At 48.1% G+C, this 20086-nt stretch overlaps 1 protein-coding gene and 1 pseudogene across 4 annotated transcripts in view; both read left to right on the top strand.

Moving 5' to 3' along the window:
- BCL2L13 (BCL2 like 13) overlaps nucleotides 1-15533 on the top strand; it is a 68221-nt gene extending 52688 nt beyond the window's left edge. For all 4 annotated transcript variants that reach the window (XR_010835707.1, XM_059081368.2, XM_067008390.1 and 1 more), the window contains one exon: nucleotides 13401-15533. Coding sequence is in view for 3 of the 4 variants with exons in the window: in XM_059081368.2 (XP_058937351.1) it covers nucleotides 13401-14147 (747 nt within the window). In the remaining variant the exon portion in view is untranslated. The remainder of the gene's footprint in view (nucleotides 1-13400) is intronic.
- Nucleotides 15534-15704: 171 nt separating this feature from the next.
- Nucleotides 15705-20086, top strand: part of LOC131766726 (cytochrome b-c1 complex subunit 10 pseudogene) — a 17200-nt pseudogene continuing 12818 nt past the window's right edge.

Below are 20086 nucleotides of genomic sequence, written 5' to 3'. Positions count from 1 at the left end.
TTTTTTTCCATTATCACCCCCCTAGGATTCCTTTTTAAACATTTTTATCCTTATCATCTCCCTCCTCCCCATGTGAAATTTTAAAAGCACAGATATAAGTCCATTTATGTACTGGGGCCTTTTGGAGGGCCACAGACCTTTGTAATATCTAAGCTCGCTCACATCTCCCCAGACCAGTTTTAACCCTCAACTTCATCCCCTTTGAGAACACATGATCCAAGTTGATGTGTTGATGGGCGTTTGGTTTCCACGTGTAAGTAAGTCACAATTTATCTGTAGTTTATCTATCTGCAGGCTTGCCGGTAAACATTTCTCCCTTTTTGCTGTTGGAAAGAATCTCATCCATATGTGCAGGAGTTTCTCTGGGTATATACTTGGGAGTAGAATTTCTGGTTCCAAGAGCATAGACATGTTCTAATTTACAAGATGATGCCAAAGTGTTTTCCACAGTGGTTTCCAGCTTGCCCTCTGTCAGCAGCATATAAGAGTTTTTCTTTTTAAATATGAGAATTTTTGTTGTTGTACCTCCTCCCCAACACTTAATATTGTCAGACTTATTAATTTTAAAAATCATTTATTAAAATAAGATTATTTAGGAGTAAGCATAGATTTACGAGAAAGTTACAAAGATAAAGCATCCCCACATGCCCTTCACCCCGTTTCCCCTAGTGTTAACATCATGCGTAACTATGGCTCCTTTGTCAAGTTGGCTTTTCCACATTGACTTTATATCCAGCAGATTTGTCCAACTATCTTATTATTCTGATTATCCCTGGGCTCCTTTGGGTTTTCTACATAGAAAATCACACCATGTGTGAATAATGTCAATTTTTTTTCCTTGATGAGTCCATCTTTTTAAAAAAATGTATTGCACTAATCAGCACCATATTAACAGAATTAGTATTAGAATCCATCCTTGTCTTTCCTGATGTTAAGTGAGTTAAATTTCCTTTAATCATTCCACCATTTAGTTGTATCTGTCCCGATGAGTGAGGATGGCCTGTACTTTTTCTTGTTTGGTTTCAGTTTTAAGGGTGTGCTGGCTTCATAAAAGAATTTAGAGTTGGGAAGAATGCTTCCTCCTTTTCTGTACTCTGGAACAGTTTGTACGAGACTCAGATCATCTGTGCCTTGCTTCCTATAACATTCCTTCAAAACCACCTGGTATTTTCTTTGAGGGAAGGTTTCTGTTTTTTTCTTGTCAACTTTTGATAATCTTTCTAGAATATTATCCCTAAATTTTCAGATTTGTTGGCATAGAGCTATTATATTTTCTTTTTTTGGAGGAAGGTACAGTGGATTTTAATTTTTTTAATTCTCTTATACTACTTACTTCTAATAAAAGTTTTCTTTTGGAGAATGTTGTATATGTATGAAAACAGACACGAGAGTGTAATGAACCCCCATCACTTCGTCCTGGCAATCATTAATTTACTGCCAGTTACGCTTTATTCACATCCTGATCACTTCCCCTCTTAATACAGTAGTATTTTGAAGCCAAATCCAGACAACCTATAATTTTATCTGTAAAGATTTCACTATGTATCTCTGAAAAATAAAGGTTCTTTTTTTATTTTAAATCACAAAACCATTGTCACATCACAAAAAAATTAAAAATAATTTCTTCATATCATCAAATATCCTGTTTTAGCCTTCAAATTTCCAGATGTCTCAAAAATATCCTGTCTTTAAGTCTATGCAATGTATGGGTCTGTAGTTCCTTTTTTATTTTATTTTATTTTTATTTTTCGCTGTGTTGGGTCTTTGTTGCTGCGTGTGGGCTTTTTCTAGTTGTGGCAAGCAGGGGCTACTCTTCATTTTGGTGCACATACTTCTTATTGTGGTAGCTTCTCGTTGTGGAGCATGGGCTCTAGGCACGCAGGTTTCAATAGTTGTGGCTTGCGGGTTCAGTAGTTGTGGCTCGCAGGCTGTAGAGCGCAGGCTCAGTGGTGCATGGGCTTAGTTGCTCCACGGCATGTGGGATCTTCCTGGACCAGGGCTTGAACCCGTGTCCCCTGCGTTGGCAGGCGGATGCTTAACCACTGCACCACCAGGGAAGTCCTGAGGCTTATTAATTTTATTTATTTTCTCAAAGAACCAGTTTTTGGTTTTGTTGATTTTCTCTATTGATTTCCTGTTTTCAATTTCATTGATTTCTGCTTTCTTTTTATTATTATCTTTTCTTCTGCTTACTTTGGATTTAATTTACTCTGCTTTGTCTAGTTTCCTAAGGTGGAGGCTTAGATGATTGATTTTCGATCTTTCTTCTTTTCTAATATATGCATTCAATGCTGTAACTTTCCACTTAAGCACTGCTTTCACTGTCTCACACAAATTTTAATAAGTTGTATTTTAAGTTACTTCAAAAGATTTTTTAACTTTCTCTTGAGATTTATTCTTTGACTCGTGTTATTTAGAAATATATTGTTTGGTCTCCAAGTACTTGAGGATTTTCTAGCTATCTTTCTGTTATTGATTTCTAGTTGTATTCCATTGTGGTTTGAGAGCAGACATAGTATGATTCTGTGCTTTTAAATTTGTTAAGGTATGTTTCATGTCCCAGAATTTGGTCTAGGTGAATATTCCATATGAGCGTGGGAAGAAGGTGTATCCTGCTGTGGTTGGGTAGAAGTCGTCTGTAGATGTCCATTGTATCCCGCGGATTGCCTGCTGGGTCTGTCCATTTCTGATGGCAGGTATTGAAGTCTCCAGTTGTCTTGGTGGATTCATCTGTTTCTCTCGCAGCTCTTTGGTTAGGTGTGTACATATCACAGACTGTTACCTCTTCTTGGAGGTCTAACCCCTCTACCATTATGTAACACCCTCTGCCTCCCTGATAAGCTTCCTTGCTCTGAGATCTGCTCTGTGTGAAATTAGTGTAGCTCCTCCTTCTCCCTCCCTTCCTCCCTTCCGTTCCTTCTTTCCTTTCACATGCAGTATTTGTATTTTAGACATGCAGGGAAAGCTATTTGAGAATCTACTAATTTAAAGCAAGCAGCTGTATACAGATAACAAACGAAACATCTTGTTACAGCTCGGCGCACAGCATCCAAAGCAGATAGGCATGAGACAGTGAATGTTTTATGGAGCATTAAAACCAGGTGAATAACATGCTGCAGGGCTGGGAGAGGGAAACCAGTGTTTCCGGTCCTCTCAGTGTATAATATGCTGCATTTCTCATTTGATGACCCATCCGGGTGCTTCAGATGCAATGTGCAATGAGAACGGTAAGGATGCAGACAACCGGTCTGCATACCTGCCTAACATATTTTCACAGGTCTTCTTTCAGTGGTAAACCAGTTTGAGCATCTCTTGAATTTGTTGTTTAATGATAGCTTTCTTACCTCAGGCTTTAAACTCTCTAGATATAAACAGTGACGTATTTGGGACTTTCCCCTTTATAATAAAATATGTTCCATGTTTCATTAAATATTTATTTATTTAGGCTGCACCGGGTCTTGCGGCATGTGGGATCTTAGTTGTGGCACGTGGACTTCTGTTGTGGCATGCATACAGGATCTAGTTCCCCAGCCAGGGATCGAGCCTGGGCTGTCTGCATTGGGAGCACAGAGTCTTACCCACTGGACCACCAGGGAAGGTCTCCCATGTTTCATTAAAAGTATACACAACGATGATCAAATTAAAGGTTTAAGTACTCAGAAATATAAAACCATAGTTAACAAAGCATTAAGTATCTAAACGAAGACTTACTAGATTATAAAACAATAACTAGTAAAATATTAGTATTTAAACAATATTAGAATTTTAACTGTATAAATAAACCTCATTAATACTGTGAGAGGGTGGCTTACTATTGAGCAAAAGATATTGGGGAAAAGCCTTTTCTGACATAGCTTTCTGATAGTTCAGGGGATTGTTTGGTATCGTTGTATAGCATAAATGTGATATTACAAATTTCTTAAAAGCTGTGTTTACCTTAAGTATTATATAATAGTACAGACTTTACTTTCTTATATTATTTCCAAATACACTTCTATGTGATACATTAGAACACATTAGCTCATGTAGACTATAGTATAATCAACTAAATATAGTGTTGTAGGGGTTTTTTCCCCAACACTTTGCAGACCAAACCACACTATATTATGGCACTGAATATTCGACCTAACATTTCAGCTATATTTTCTTTGGTAAACATTTTAACGATTGCTAGGTTTTCCTCTTACAATATCAATCACAGATGGTTTATAAATGATATGTGTGTGTTTAATATGAACTACTACTCAAAACAGTCATAGGTCATATTTTTTCAAGAAGAAATGAAACCAGTTGTGAGCAGGAGAAAGCTATATCAAGATCATATATAGAACGAAAATAAAACAAAAAAGAGGAATAAGAACGGGAAAAAATTACAGTTGTAAAGGTGTTGGTTCTGAAATGTTCTGTTATTTTTTAAAAAATTTTATTTATTTATTTGGCTGCATTGGGTCTTGGTTGCTGTGTGTGTGCTTTCTTTAGTTGTGGCGAGCAGGGGCTACTCTTCATTGCAGTGTGTGGGCTACTCATTGCGGTGGCTTCTCTTGTTGCAGAGCACGGGCTCTAGGAGCACAGGCTTCAGTAGTTGTGGCTTGCGGGCTCTAGAGCGCAGGCTCAGTAGTTGTGGCACACGGGCTTTAGAGCACAGGCTCAGTAGTTGTGGTGCACGGGCTTAGCTGCTCCGCAGCATGTGGGATCTTCCGGAGCAGGGCTCGAACCTGTGGCCCCTGCATTGGCAGGCAGATTCTTAACCACTGTACCACCAGGGAAGCCTCTGAAATGTTCTATTATTATTATACAAGATAATCAGTCACCAAGCTGAGGATATTTTCTTTCATCAGCATATCAGCTTTGTTTCCTCTGTGAATTCCGCACACAGGATGAGTGGTCACCTGGTCCACGGGGACATTGAAGCACTCATGACGTGGCTCCTGTACCACATCAGCTTGCTCACTTGCTTTAGGGACACTTTTCTTGAATGTTTCCCCTCCCAAAAGAAACCCATCCAAAATACAGTAAGCCTTCTCAGAATTAAGGATGATATCAAGCTCACGTGCACAGCCAAGGTCCTTGTCAAGTTGTGCCAGGCAGCAGTGGGCTGTTTCCAGGTCCTTAGTCCCCGTCCTGACCTTCAGTGGCACAGGAGAAACCCAGATGAGCACGTCTTCTGTGATCATTCCTCTGATCTTACCACTCATGAAAGCTGCACCTTTTAGGTTTTGGTACTTAGATAGTTTGAACAGTTCTCTTGTCATCTTTTCCTTCTCTTTGTCTGATAGTGGGATGTACCATTTCTGCAGTTGAAACTCCCCTATGACGAAAAAGCAACGTAAACTGCCTGGCAGCCATGGGCAACAACTAAAGAGGGCCCTGCTGGCAGCTGCTCCCACTTGCCTCTGATGAGTGTCTGCGTGGTCAGGTTACTCTTAACATGTCTGCGTCTTTAGTCTTTACATGAAGCGAGTTTCTTAGACACAGCAGACAGTCGGATCTTATTTTTTCATCCAGTCTGACAATGTCTTTCTTGTAGTTGGTGTGTTTAGACTATTGATGTTCAAAGTAATTATTATTATTATTATTTTAATTGTATTTGTTTTTAAATTATTTGTTTTATTTATTTTTATTTTTGGCTGCACGTGGGCTTTCTCTGGTTGTGGCGAGCGGGGTCTACTCTTCGCTGCAGTGCATGGGCCTCTCACTGCAGTGGCCTCTCTTTGTTGCAGAGCATGGGCTCTAGGTGCGCGGGCCCCAGCAGTCGTGGCACACGGGCTCAGTAGTTGTGGCCTGCGGTCTCCAGAGCACAGGCTCAGCAGCTGTGGTGCCCAGGCTTAGCTGCTCCACAGCATGTGGGATCCTCCCAGACCAGGGCTTAAACCCGTGTCCCCTGCATTGGCAGGTGGACTCCCAACCACTGTGCCACCAGGGAAGCCCCAAAGTAATTATTGATGTAATTAGATGAATATCTGTCATATTTGTCATTGTTTTCTACTTGTTGCCCTTATTCTTTGTTCCTGTTTTTGTCCCCCACTCTTTTTCTGCCTTTTGTGATTTTAACTGAGGATGTTACATGTTTCCATGTTCTCTCCTTTCTTGGCATGTCCATTACATTTCTCTTTTTACCTCTTTAAGTGGTTGCCCTACAGTTTGCAATATACATTTACAACTAATCCAAGTCCACTTTCAGGTGACACTGTACGGCTTCGCGGGCGCTGTGAGTGAGTGCGTACCTTGTAAGGGTGCCCCTGGTATCATTGCTGTCCTTCATGGCACTTGTATAAGCACACATACTCGAATACATTGTTGCCATTATTACTTCAAGCTGCTGTTATCTGGCAGATCAATTAAGAATAAGAAAAATAAAAGTTTTTATTCTCCCTTCACCCACTTATTCCTCAGTGGCCTCCCTTTCTCTATGTAGATCTGCATTTCTGACTTACATCATTATCCTTCTCTAAAGAACTTCTTTTAACATTTCTTACAAGGCATGTCTACTAGCAATTCCTTCAGTTTTTGTTTGTCTGAGAAAATCTTTATTTCTCCTTTGTGTGTGTGTGGTGTGTGTGTGTGTGAATAGTTTACTTTATTGAGATATAATTCACAACCACACAGTTCACCCATATGAAGTATATAATTCAGTGGTTTGTTGTATGTTCTTACTTGTACAACTTAATACATTCTTGCCTTAATTTTTCTTTTCTTTTATATCTTTATTGGAGTATAATTGCTTTACAATGCTGTGTTAGTTGCTGCTGTACAACAAAGTGAATCTGCTATATGCATACATATATCCCCATATCCCCTCCCTTTTGTGTCTCCCTCCCACCCCTCTAGGTGGTCACAAACCACCGAGCTGATCTCCCTGTGCTATGCGGCTGCTTCCCACTAGCTATCTATTTTACATTTGGTAGTGTATATATGTCCATGCCACTGTCTCACTTCATCCCAGCTTACCCTTCCCCGTCAAGTCCGTTCTCTATGTCTGCATCTTTATTCCTGCCCTGCTCCTAGGTTCGTCAGTACCATTTGTTTACATTCCATATATACGTGTTAGCGTGTGGTATTTGTTTTTCTCTTTCTGACTGACTTCACTCTGTATGACAGACTCTAGGTCCATCCACCTCTTTGCAGATAACTCAATTTCATTTCTTTTATGGCTGAGTAATATTCCATTGTATATATGTGCCACATCTTTATCCATTCATCCGTCGACAGACAGGTTGCTTCCGTGGCTGTTGTAAATAGTGCTGCAGTGAACATGGTGGAAAGTGACTCTTTGAATGATGGTTTTCTCAGGGTATATGCCCAGTAGAGGGATTGCTGGGTCGTATGGTAGTTCTACTTTTAGTTTTTTAAGGAACCTCCATACTGTTCTCCTTAGTGGCTGTATCAATTTACATTCCCACCAGCAGTGCAGGAGGGTTCCCTGTTCTCCACACCCTCTCCTTCATTTTTGAAGGATAACTTCTCAGGAACAGGATTCTAGGTCAGTAGGTTTTTTTGTCTCAACACTTTAAGTATTTCCCTCCACTCTCTTCTTGCTTGCTTGGTTTCTGATGAGAAGCTAGATGTAATTCTTATCTTTGTTCCTCTCTAGGTAAGATATTTTTTCCTCTGACTTGTCACAGAATTATTTTCTTTATCTCTGATTTTCTGTAATTTGAGAATGACATGCTTAGGTGTAATTCTTTGGATACTTATTGTACTTGGTGTGTTCTCTGAGCTTCCTGAATCTGTGGTTTGCTGTCTGACGTTAATTTGGGGACTTTTGTAGTCATTATCGTTACAGGTATTTTCCTCCTGTTCCTTTCTCTCTTCTCCTCCTGTGTCCAGGTGTGTGTGTCACACCTTTTTGCGTAATTGTCCCGCAGCCCTTGGATGTCCTGTTGTTTTCTTTCCCCTGTCTTTGTTGTCTTTGCCTTTCAGTTTGGGATGTTTCTATCGAGACATCCTCAAGCTAAGAGTTTCTTTCCTCTGCAGTGTGGAATCTAATAATAAGCCCATCAAAGGCATTCTTCATGGGAATTCCCTGGTGGTCCAGTGGTTAGGACCGGCGCTTTCACTGCCAGGGCCTGGGTTCAATCCCTGTTTGGGGAATAAAGGTCTTGCACGCTGCTTGGCATGGCCAAAAAAAAGCGGGGGTGGGCATTCTTCATTTCTGTTTCAGTGTTGTTTTTAAATCTCTAGCATTTTTTTTCTTTTTGGTTCTTAGGATTTCCATTTCTGCTGACATTGCCCATCTGTTCTTGTGTGCTGTCTACTTTATCCATTAGAGCCCTTAGCAAATTAATCACAGTTGTGTTAAATTCCTGATCGATAGTTCCAGCATCCCTACCATGTCTGGTTCTGATACTTGCTCCATCTTTTCAAATGTGTGCGTGTTTTTCTTCTCCCTTTGGTTTGCCTTGTCATTTTTTCTGGATAGCCAGACATGATGTCCTGGGTAAAAGGTAAATAGGCCTCAGTGACGTGGTGGCAAGGTGTGTGGCGGGTGCGTTGGAGTCCTGTGACTAGGCTCTGGGTGAGCCTGTGTCCCCCGTGAATTTGGCCAGAGTTTCTGTGCGTCTCTCCTCCTTTACGCGGGGCAGGACTGGAAGGTTGGAGTGGGCTGCCTGCTCTCGGGCAGTTAGGCTGTGGTTAACGGGTTCCCCCTGAGGGCACAGCTTGTCAGGAAGATCGGGGCTCATTTTCCCCCTCGCCCAGGAGCAGGAGCAGGGGGCGGTGGGGTAGAGGTGGATCTCAGAATTGCAGGGCCTCCCTGGGGCTGGTCCCTGGGTGCCCCCCCAGCCCCACCCATCCGTCTCCAGCCTCGGGGCAGCGGTTTGCCCTGCGGCGACACCTCTCTTCTCTTACAGTCTTTGAGATTTCCGGTCGTTCAGCTTTTTAACCCACTTCAGGGCGGAGTGGGGACGACCAAGACCTCCCGCGGGGAGCCTGCAAGTCAGCTGCTCGGTTTTGTGCCCCTCGGTTACCGTGTCCGTTTCTACCCGATAACCCTTAGCTGCTTGTGGGTGTTGTGCCCCCTCCGCTGGGTGCTGCTGCCCAGAAGTTGAGTAAAACAGGCCCTCCTTGGGCTCAGGGCAGGGCAGGGTGGCATGTTCTGTGCTGTGGGGTGGCTGTGTTACGGGGTCTGCGGACAGGAGGAGGCCGGGGTCGCCGGGGTGCGGTCAGAAGCACATGTCCGCTGGCGGCCAGCTTTCCAGAGAGAGAAGCGGAGAGTGACTGTCTGCTGCTGTCGGTACTGGGACTGCAGGGTAGCGCGCGTGCGTGTGTGGTGTGTGGTGTGTGTGTGTGTGTACGCACGCTTGTTTGCTTGCCTTCTACCTTATTTTTTCCCCGGCCAGAGTGTGGGAGTTGAGATCGGAATCACAATTTGTTTGTGGCCCCAGCTCTGCCAAATACTAGCCCTGAGTTTTGGGGGGAATTCATTTAACTTCGCTGAGCCTCAGTTTCATCAATTACAGTATATGGAAGAGCCGCTTCTGCAGCTCACAAAAGTGATGGTGTGAAAAACTGTCCTGTGAAAACATTACATTCTTACAAATATCAGCTTTTCAGATTCGTCCCTAAGAGTGTGTGTTTTTCCACTTCTCAGTCTGATTAAAGTTTCCTTCGAGTTTTGGTGGTGACTGTCTTTGCCGGGCAGCAGTCAGGCACAGCTGGGTGTGAGCCGGGAGAGCCCACCCCCCGGCCGCCAGGCCTGCGAGCCCACAGGGGCCACCGCGGGGCGGGCTTCTTCTGGGTTTTCTCCTGCAGCATGTGCTAACCTAAATACTTACTGTGAAACATTTAGATTACGTGAAAGATTACTGGGGGAAATGTCATCTGTAATAATATTAAATAGAATAAAATTAATTTTTGTCTATTTTTTCCGACTTGAAGCTTCTCATTTCTACTTTAAGAACTGCAAACCTCAAAAAGTTTATTGTTTGTTTGTTTGAATCAAGGACGTTTGAAGACTGTCTCTTGGGAACTTTTAGGTCAGAACTGGTTAGAACAGTGTGGAAGGTGACACATAGTTTGTGATCTAAAATCAGTTCAGCGGGTTTTGCGACTGAAGTAGTTTCAGTGTAGTAAGGGTTTGACTTAGTGTCTCGTGAGGTCTGTCTGTGTTATGTGTGAGTGCGCGCGTGTAACCGCCTTGTGTTTAAAGTGTATTCTTTGTGGCCTTGGTCATCACGTTAGGTGGAAAGTTACTTCTCCGAGTCTCTCTCACAGTATATTCTTTGGGGTTTTTGTCGTTTTTGTTTTATGTTTATATTTTTGGCTGCGCCGCACGGCTTGTGGGTCTTCCTTCCCCGACCAGGGATCGAACCCAGGCCCTTGGTGGTGAAAGTGTGGAGTCTTAACCACGACCACCAGGGAATTCCCTCTCTTTTCTTAGTTTAGGTTAATAGCGATCTAAGAGGCATTTGGTCGTTAGTACCCTGTTTGACTGAATGTAGAGAAGCAAGGTATCTGTGTTTGTCTTTTCCGGTGAATACTTGAGAGAGAGATCGTAGTGATACGGGTTGGCTGGTACACGCCAGGGGACGTGGGTCTCTGAGTTACCAGGGAGTGGGGTCTTGGAAGTCAGCCCCGGCGTCCTCAGCTGGAACAGTTAAGTTCATTGGCAGCTGTGACCCTGCGTGTGAAACACTGCTTGAAGTGGCAGAATAATTTGTAACTGGTGTGAACCAAAACAAAACTCGAAGCAAATGTGGTTAATACAGACGTGGTGAAGCACTGCTGCACACTTTGAAATGGTTCTTTGAGCGATCTCCAAGCTGTTTTTACTTCGTTCCTACCACTAAAGCCAAGGTTACGCTTACATTTTATCTTACGTTTATTCTACAAGGGTCTCTTTACCTCCGTATTTCAGTTTCTTCTCTACTTCCCTTTCTCTTTGAAGGGTTTCATGAACATATCTTTGTGTATTTGCTTGACTAAAACACCAAGAATAACCTTTAACATTTGCTTCTTGCTGTAAACTCAAGAAAAGCACCAGTATGGAAGTCTGGGGTTGGGGGGAGCCTTGGGCTCGAGCGTTAGGGGAGCACAGTTGACGAAAGCGTGGGCCCTGCAGGTAAGCGGCCTGGTTAGACCCAGTCCCAGCTTTGGACTTCAGGCCAATTACTTACCCATCTCAGTTGCTTTAGTTTCCTTACCTGTGAAAGTGAAATGAATTAATTTCAGTAAAGTCTTCAAAAGGACACTGACGTCCAGTTCTCACAGCAGCTGAGGGACCTTGGGCAAGTTACCTGATCTCTCTGGGCTTCATCTGTTTAAACAAAACATAGTTTTCTGATTCTTTGTACATATTTATTTACTTATTGGCCACGCCATGCGGCTTGCAGGATCTAGTTCCCCAACTGAGGATTGGCGGTGAGAGTGTGCAGTCCCAACCACCGGACCGCCAGGGAGTTGTGGCCCCTTCGTGCGTATTTAAACTCTAGTTGGTCCCAAGTCGTTTTATATTTTTGAGCCCTTGAAGTTACTCCTTTCTGTTTTTTGTATCAGTGGGACTAAAGAGATAGCTGTTTCCAGCAATATACATATTTTGTGCTAAAAATTATTTAAATTATTGCAACGGATCTAAGGCTAGTTGTAGATGTTAGTCCCCTAATGTGCTACGTTTTAGGTAAAGTATTACCCAAAACAGTGCTTTATCTTTTATTGCAAGCCTAGTCTTCATTAATGACAGTAATTGTCAAGGGAGAGCCTCTGTTTTTCTATTTTTGCTTCAGATGACCAGGAGTGACAGTCTCCATGGTCATCTATTCTTTCTTTAAAACTTCTTACATAAAAGCACAAAATTTTTGGCGAATCATCATTAAAATAATCGTGTCCCAAATACAGAAATAAGTTGTAAGGTATAGAGTCCATGACAGCAAAAGGAAAAAGGCAACCAAGTCGGACCGGCTTTGGGGCCATATTGTCCCCCCCGAGTTGTCGCTGGACAGCTGTGTTGACCCAGTATCTCGGTTGGATGAAGAAGCCTTCCCGATACGGGACGGAGAATGTACCTGACTCTCAGCTTTGAGCTGTTAAAGGGAAAGAGAAGAGTAGTTTTACGCTAAATTCTGTTTCAGTTTGTTAACTTTCCCCTCATTTCTTCACAATGCGACTTGTGAAATTTCCATTTCACTTGTTTTGGCTTCGAGCCCTAAATAAAAAGTAGCAAAGGTCTCCTTTCTGAGGATTAAAATTTTTACCTGTTTTGTTACGGTTCCTTTGTTTTGCTTTTGCTTTTTAAATCCGTTCTTGCTGTTAGAGGTTTTGTTTTTAGCCCTTGTGGGAGTTCCTACTGGTGAGCACGTGGGTCTCTCTGACCCTCAGGCCCTCCCTTGGAGGAGCAGGCCGTCGAGGGGCTGCAGATGTGATTCTACGGGTAGGGGACACAAGGGGTTCTGCTCCGTATCTCCAAATAACTCGAGTGCGAACGGAAAGTATCTGGTCTTGATTACAGAACAGAACTATTCTACTTCATATAAATGGCGGCCTTAATCACAAAATAAAGTAGGAATTAGTTTGCACATGCTCTGCAGACTACGTAACATCTGCGGGTGTCGTCCAGACTCGGGGTGACTTCCCGTCTGTCTCCGCCGCTAACCTGCTGGTCCCCGTGCATCCCCCGTCTTAGGGCTGCCAGTGTCGCGGTGAAATGTGTGCCTCCTGTGTCGGTCTTCACGTCTAGATGGTGAATTTGTCAAGAACCAAAATTGAGTCGTGCTCTTCCTTGTGACCGGAGTTGACACAGCCCCCGCAGGGAGCCTGGAGCCCCGGTGGCCGTGTTGCTGCTGTGTGGCTCCCGCCGCCAGGAGAGCGGGAGGCCTGCACCCCCGCACCTTCCCCATCGTCGGGGTGGCTTCCTCCGTGACCGAGTGGCCGATGACCGTTCCCTTGCCGCTGAGTCGGGGCCGTGGCGTCTGCTGCCGGCACCTCCCTGGTCACGGCAGGCTGCTTCCTGCCCCCGGCTGACATTGCTGGGCCTCTGCTGGGCCGTGGCTCTTCCTCGCTCTTCACACGTCCCTCCTCCAGGCTCCCGCGCCTCCCCAGCTGCCAGCAAAACGTGTCCTTCCCTGTCTGGGCTCCTGACGGCACCAGCCCGGCCGAGTGATAGATCCCTAGGGCCCAAGCTACCTGCCTTTTTCTCCGCTGTGTTGCATTATTTATTGCATTAAATTGAATAGAATATAAATCAGCTTTTTGCTCTTTCAGCTTTGAAGAAACTGGTCAGAGGACCGTCTTGTTAAAAATTCTTCCTCTGTGTTGGTCTACAAGCAGACACATTCAGTCTCCAAACTAGGTTTAAACGATGCATTTATCCCTGGAAGTTCAGTTTAGGAAAGGGGCTGCCTCCAGATGTACATTTATTTTAGATCTGTTCCCCCTTCTTTGCACTGACCGCCCTCCTCGTCTCCTAGGGTGCTGTCTTTACCCTGGAGCCGGAGGACGAGGAGCGCCCCGCGGGCGCCGCGGAGGACAGCAACGACATCTACATCCTGCCCAGTGGCGGCTCCACGCTCGCCAGCCCCCCGGAGTCTCCGACGACCGCGACGGCGTCCTGGCAGGCCGAGGGCTTCCCCGTGTCGCTGTCCAGCAGCCAGAGCTGGCGCACTGAAAGCCCACCGGTGTCCCTGGGTCCCGAGTCGTGGCAGCAGGTCACGGTGGACCCCGAAGAAGTCAAGAGCTTGGACAGCAACGGGGCTGGAGAGAAGAGCGAGAACAACTCCTCCAACTCTGACATCGTGCACGTGGAGAAGGAGGAGGTTCCCGAGGGCGCGGAGGCGGGGGCCGGGGGGGCCCCTGCCCTGATGGCGGCCGGGGAGCCTGGCCCAGAGGGCTCGGCCGGCCACACAGCCAGTCCCACGACGTCTCTGTTCGTGGAACTTGCTGAAGAAGAGGCGGGAGCGGCCGTGTCCGAAGCTGCTGAACTGGAGCAGGAGGGCGTCCCGCCGCTGGAGCCCCTGGTGGAGCCCCCAGCAGCCCCGCCGGGCGGAGAGCAGGCGGCCCGCGGGCGGGGGGGGCTTGGGGCAGGGCCTTCCCCGGGCAGCCCCGAGAAAGCTGGCCCGCCGCTCAAGGGCAGGTCCCTCCTGCTCTTCGGAGGGGCAGCCGCCGTTGCCATCCTGGCGGTGGCAGTTGGGGTGGCACTGGCTCTGAGAAGGAAGTAGATTTTTGGAGAGGGACGACAAAATGATGTAAGGTTTTAGTTGTGTCGACTGGACTGGAGCTGCCAGGAGCTGGCTGGACATCCCTTGGACACGCCGGGGTCAGGAGGACTTGGGTCTGCAGGGCAGGGGGCTGACCCACGTGTTAGGGCTTGAGCTGGAGGCTGCGCACGGTGGTCTGATTGGAGGTCCCAGGCCTGGGCGCCTGCTAGGTTCAGGCTCTTGTGTGTAAAGTGCCCCCCGCCTGGCGTCCACGGCCCCTGGGTAGCTCTTGGGCCCGGGCGCCTGTGCACTGTAGGGTGTGCAGCCCGCGCCCACCAGCCCCATGGCGCCTTCCCCAGTGGTGACAGCCCCACCCCACGTGTCTCCCCGTGTTGCCAAACGTCCCCCGGGGATAACGTCGTCCCGTGAGAGCCACCGTCTCAGAGCGAGAGGGTCCCCGTGGGGGGCTGGTGGGTAGACCCCAGGCAGGAGGGAGTGGCTGTGGGCCCCTCGGCTGCTGGCGCGCTCCTGCCTGGAGTCTCTCAGCTCCTCTGTGCTTCCCGCCCTCCGTCCCGCAGCCCAGGTGCGCTGCCGGGGCTCAGCCGCCTCTCAGGTACTGCCCTGCCCGCCTCGCCCCAGGGCGCCCCGAGGCCCCGTGGAGGGGGCTCGCCCGATGCTTCCCGCGGTTCCCCTTGTAAAGATGCTGCCTTTAGTCTTTAAACTTAGAAGACGGAAGAGACCTGGGGCCCCTGCCCGTGACCGCGGGGCAAGTTTGTCCCTGCGTTCGGAAGCTGGAGGGTGGCTCGGCCTATTGAGGTTGCTTCCAGCCCTTTTGTCTGGCCACCCTTGAGCCGACGGGGCCTCGCCAGCCGGCAGGGTCTCTCTTGCTGGGCATGGCTGACCGTGACCCGGACCAGCGTGATTCCCAGGTTCTGGCCTCAGCCTCCTTCCCCGTCAGGCCACTCCTCAGCGCTCTCCTGCCAGGCGATGAGGGTTTCCACAAGTGGGCTTACAGACCAGGGAATCGTAACTCTCGTGCAGTACACAGAGTCTCCTAGATATCACTGAAGTAAAAGGTAGGAAGGAGAGGCCGCCCTTGAGGTTCTAGCTTGGCTTTCAGAGTTCCATAACAGAGGCTTACACTGAGTTCGTCACGGCCCAAATGCCAGAGTGACAAACCGTAATGATCACGGTCAGCACGTGCCCGTGGAGACTCAGCGTAGCCTCATCCGCTGACCGCATCCCTCACGGGGGGACCGCGTCTCTTCACGCCTGAGGTCAGTGTCACTGACGGGACCCACGTGCTTGAGACAGGTCATCTCAGATTTATCCTAGTAAATGTAACAGGTTACTTTTTAAATCCTGAAATTTGTAATAAAATTACTTTACCTGTCCTGATCACCAAAATTTGATGTTTTAAATGTGCTTTATTTTTTAAAATTTATTTTTTTAAATTAAATATTCTTCCTAAAGCGATACTGTTTAGAAGTTGGTCAGAAAGGTCTGGAGAGTGTGTGTGTGTGTGTGTGTGTGTGTGTGTCTGGAGTGTGTGTGTGTGTGTGTCTGGAGTGTGTGTGTGTGTGCGTGTGTCTGCGCGCCTTTACCAGACAGTGTATCTTGCGTTCTGAGTTTCCGTGTCGTGTTGGGGAGGGATGTTGGTCAGGGTCTTGGTGTCCTTCACTGAGGAGCCAGAGGTGAGGGAAGCGGCGTTTTCCTCCGTGCCTCCCGGCTGCAGCGCTGCTGCTTCGTAGGGGAAGAGCGGACTGCTGAGTTGTCTTCGTTCTTTTCCCGTTTATGATAGAATGTTCTCTTTCCAGTGTTGACGTTCAAACTCTGGATCCTCGAGCCATCGGCTGAACGCACTGAATGAAGCACTAACGGGAGCCGGTGCGTTTCTGAGCGGCTGGCGGGAGGTCTGCGCTGCGGAGGCTGAGGTCTGCGTTCTCCACGGCGGAGGGGTAAGGCGGGGCCGTGCTTTACTCAGCGGTGACCCAGGTAGCGTGGCCTTCAAGCACGGGGTTCCCGAGTGATAGGACCTCAGCGTCCCCTCTGGTCATGGACAGGAGGGAGCGCCTAGTAAGGACTGTGGTGGTAGCGGCACCCATGTTTTGCTGTGACGTTAAAAACTGTTTCTCAGCTGCCCACCCCCTTTTTGGTGGGACTGGAACGTCTGAGTCTAAGGTAGAGGGAGGATGATCGTGGGGCGCCGGTGTGGAACCCAGACTCTCGCCCTTTTGTCACCCTCGTTTGAACCGCTGTGTTGGTGGGTCCTGCAGACCTCTGCACTGCTGTATTGAGTGTAATGATTTCTGATCACTGGGCAAAAGCCACTGAAGGCTCCTTGAGAAATATACCAGGATTAAAGGACGCCAGCTTATGTTCTCTGTAGTGAAGTGGTGACCACTCCGGGGCCTCAGGAAGCAGTCAGTCCCAGGGCGCCTCGCACCGGCGACATCAGCACTGCCTCCAGAAAGCTTTCTGGGTGAGAAGCCACATCTGCTGACCATCTGGTTCCCAGACGCTTATCCTCTGCTCGCCTGTTGTCCCTCTACCTGGGTGTGTCCTGGGGGGACAGGAACCAGAGACATGGGTTTTGAACCGCAGCCCCAGTTCATTTCCCATAGAAATTCATTTCCTCATTCTCGTGCTGATTCCTGCCAATGTAAAAGCTGGGCCTGTTCCTTGCCTTTTCCCTGAAGGCTTGACATGGGGATAAATGTCATACCCGTAGAATTTTTAAATTATTCTAAGAGATGTTTTATAGAAATGAAAGTTATTGTAGGTAAGATTTTTTTTCCCCTCTTCTCAATTTCTTATGTCTGTTTACGCAAACTTTCCTTACCAAGAATTTGACGTGGTCATTTCATCCAGAGGGGCTGTCTGATCACTTTGTAGAAACAGCTTCTAGCCTCTGGACCAGTTCCATGCAGGCAGTATCTCATGTCAAGTCTCAGCAACACACCTGATGCCAGGAGAACGTGTCCTCTTCCCCAGAGGAGCAGGATCTGCCCTTGGTGGAGCCCCCCTGTTCTCCACTCCCCGCAAGGGTCGGCTGCGAGCTGGGCTTGAGTTCAGGGAGCGTCTCTTTTCCTTTCCCTAAACAAGGGTGGTCACTGTCATCTCAGCAGAGGGGCTTTCGGGGGGCCTCCCTCGCCACGCTTCCCTTCTGCACCCCCCTGGGGTCACTGCTGTCCCAACGGCGTCTGGCATCTGTGCGGCAGGTGACAGAGTTTCTGACTCAGGTCTAAGGCTTCCCTGGCGTCTCCCATCCTTGTAACCTGCAGAGGTGCTGGCAGGTACCCTGTCCCGTGTGGGGTGGCCCGTGCCCCGGGGAGGCCGCGGTTGGGCGGGTGCTGAGCCAGCCCCGTGGGAGGCACGTGGGGGCCAAGGTTTCATCAGCCTGTCCCAGCTGCTCACCGCACCAGGGGCCTCTCCCAATGTGGACCTGGCGCCGGGCGGTTCCAGACCCGCCCCACGGGACTAAGTGTCTCCTTGGCTTCCTCGGGTGGTGTGGGGACAGGTGCCCATCTGTGCCCCCCGGGGTGCAGGGGGCGCCCACTCGGACACAGGCATGTCCTGGGAGCTGACGCTGGGAGCGCGACCTAATCGGGAAGTCAGTTGCTGAAGTGTTGATCCGCGTCTCCCCTTTCTTTGCACAAGACGATTATTCCACCATCCATGAATCCAAACCAGCCCGTGTCTACACCTCAAGCGCTCCTGCAGCCCCGGGGGCTGTTCCCCAGGCGTCCGCAGGGCCGCCGGTCCCACCGCCCCTCGTGGCCGCGCCGCACCCTCCCGCGAGCTATTTAGAGCAAGTGTTGGCCTCCTTCCCCGGGGAGAGCCAGAAGGTGGGCCCCTCCCCGTTGAGTCTGGACGACGATTTCTGGCAAAAGAACAGTACTAAGCGGCTGGGTTCTTGGTCAGCACTGAAGGAAGAGACAATTTATTATTTTCCTAGACCTGTGTTTTTCTTGCTGTCACAGTTGTTCATTTCCTTCTTCAGGTTCAAAGTGCCTCTTTCTACCTAACTTGTTCCTTGGCTGAGGTCTGTGTGTTATGGATTCTGATGCTATCATCCCTTGGAAGTCCTGCGGTGAAAGGGTCACCGTGGTAACACCCTCGTCCTGTGTGAGGCCCCCTGCTCTCCCGCACAGCCGGTTTGTGGGTTATTCTGGCTCCGCTCCCCTTCATCACTGGCCCCCTGTGCTCGCTGGGGGTACTGTCGCCGGCAGCGCTGGGAGCAGACACCAGCGGGGGTGAGAACGGGAGCCTGGGAGACACTGACGACTCGCCTTTCTGTTCACGCAGTAAACCCCTGCCTCGACTCGGGAGACCTGCTTCCAGACCGTCAGCCTTGTCATCTTAAGTACGTACCTCCGTGGTTTGACTGCAGGTTCTGAAAACCTGCTAGTGACACCCGAAGGCCCACTCGCACAGCTGGTGAACGTGCTGGGGAATACAAGCGGCTCTGGGGCCGCAACCCCGAGCAGCAGCCCAGCAGTCAGTGGCTCTTGAGGAGCCCATCCGAGCACAGCAGCTGGGCCTCGGGACTTGCAGGGATGCCGAGCATCGTCTGTTCTCCTAACCATCACTTAAGTCAGATAAGTAAAATGCAGGATGAAACGTTCCCTTAAGTAAAAGCATCTCGATTCTGTCCACGAGGGTTGTGATGTAAAATGCACCAATTCCCAGAATGTACCCGAGTCCTGGTGGCCAGGATGTGCTCAAGGCTGGAATCTCTGTATGACGCTGGCTTGGGGAGAAGAACGGGTTATCTTGCTTTATGACCAAGAGAGTATATCTGACTCGGTCTGGGAAAACTGACACCAAAACTTGTATAAACTGCATCAAAACGTTGGCTTACTGTATTAATGTAAGCAAAACAATGGCAGGTAAAGATGCTGTGACGAATTATTTATTTACATACTTACTGCACCTCATGGCATGCGGGATCTTAGTTCCCCGACCAGGGATCAAACCCATGGCCCCCGCAGTGGAAGCGCGGACTCTTAACCACTGGACCGCCAGGGAGGTCCCTGAAAAATTTAAAGTATTTTAAGAGATAGTCTGGGATTATTTGGTGCTTTAGAGCTCCTTTCTCTTCCATTAGTTTATAGCGTTGACTACTTGAGTTTAAATTGCTCCTGGTGGAAGAAAGTGTCTCCCTGCTGAGACACATTGTACTGACCCCGGTGTCTGTGTTCATGTGTGATTCACCCTGTTTCCACGGTGACATGAACCCTTTAAACCTGGAAGATTGTTTCCAGAGGCGCAGCCACGCCTGCTTGCTTTTAGGACAAGCAGCATATTGTGCAGGTGTCAGCCTGACGCCCGGCCCTGGGGTGCGGCGTTTGATGCTGAACCACGCAGTCATTTTTCTTTTCTGCTAAGTTTAAACTCGGGGAACAGGGAAGTGGCTTTGGTAACAGCGTATTTATCAGTACTTAATTACTCGTGTTCGTGTCCTTCCCCAGAGCATCGTGGTCACAGTAACAAGAACGTTTTGTTACTGGTGATGAGACCTGGACCCTACCCACCATCGCAGCTGGACGCAGACCAGTCCTAGGAGACGCTTAGCGCTGGGAACAGACCGGGCTGTGTTGCTTCTAACAGTAAGTGCTCTGGTTTACTCTGGTGCTAAGTGATTGCATTTTGTTATTGTATTCTTTTGTTTTTTCAAATTTTATTGGACTATAGTTTTTTGTTTAAATTTTATTTTTGGCTGCATCGGGTCTTAGTTGCCCCGCGGCATGTGGGATCATAGTTCCCCGACCAGGGATCGAACCTGCATCACCTGCACTGGAAGGCAGATTCTTAACCACTGGACCACCGGGGAAGTCCCTGTTATTACTTGTATACTGACTGTGTGTCTAGAAAAGGGAGAGCCACCACAAATGCTGAATTCCTAAGTCTAACTGTTCCTTCATCTTGTGTGCCTAGAAACCTGTTCTCTCCATAAG

This window comes from Kogia breviceps, chromosome 12 (assembly GCF_026419965.1).
Source record: "Kogia breviceps isolate mKogBre1 chromosome 12, mKogBre1 haplotype 1, whole genome shotgun sequence".
NCBI classification, from domain to species: Eukaryota; Metazoa; Chordata; class Mammalia; order Artiodactyla; family Physeteridae; genus Kogia; species Kogia breviceps.
This window is presented reverse-complemented; position numbering and strand designations above follow the sequence as displayed.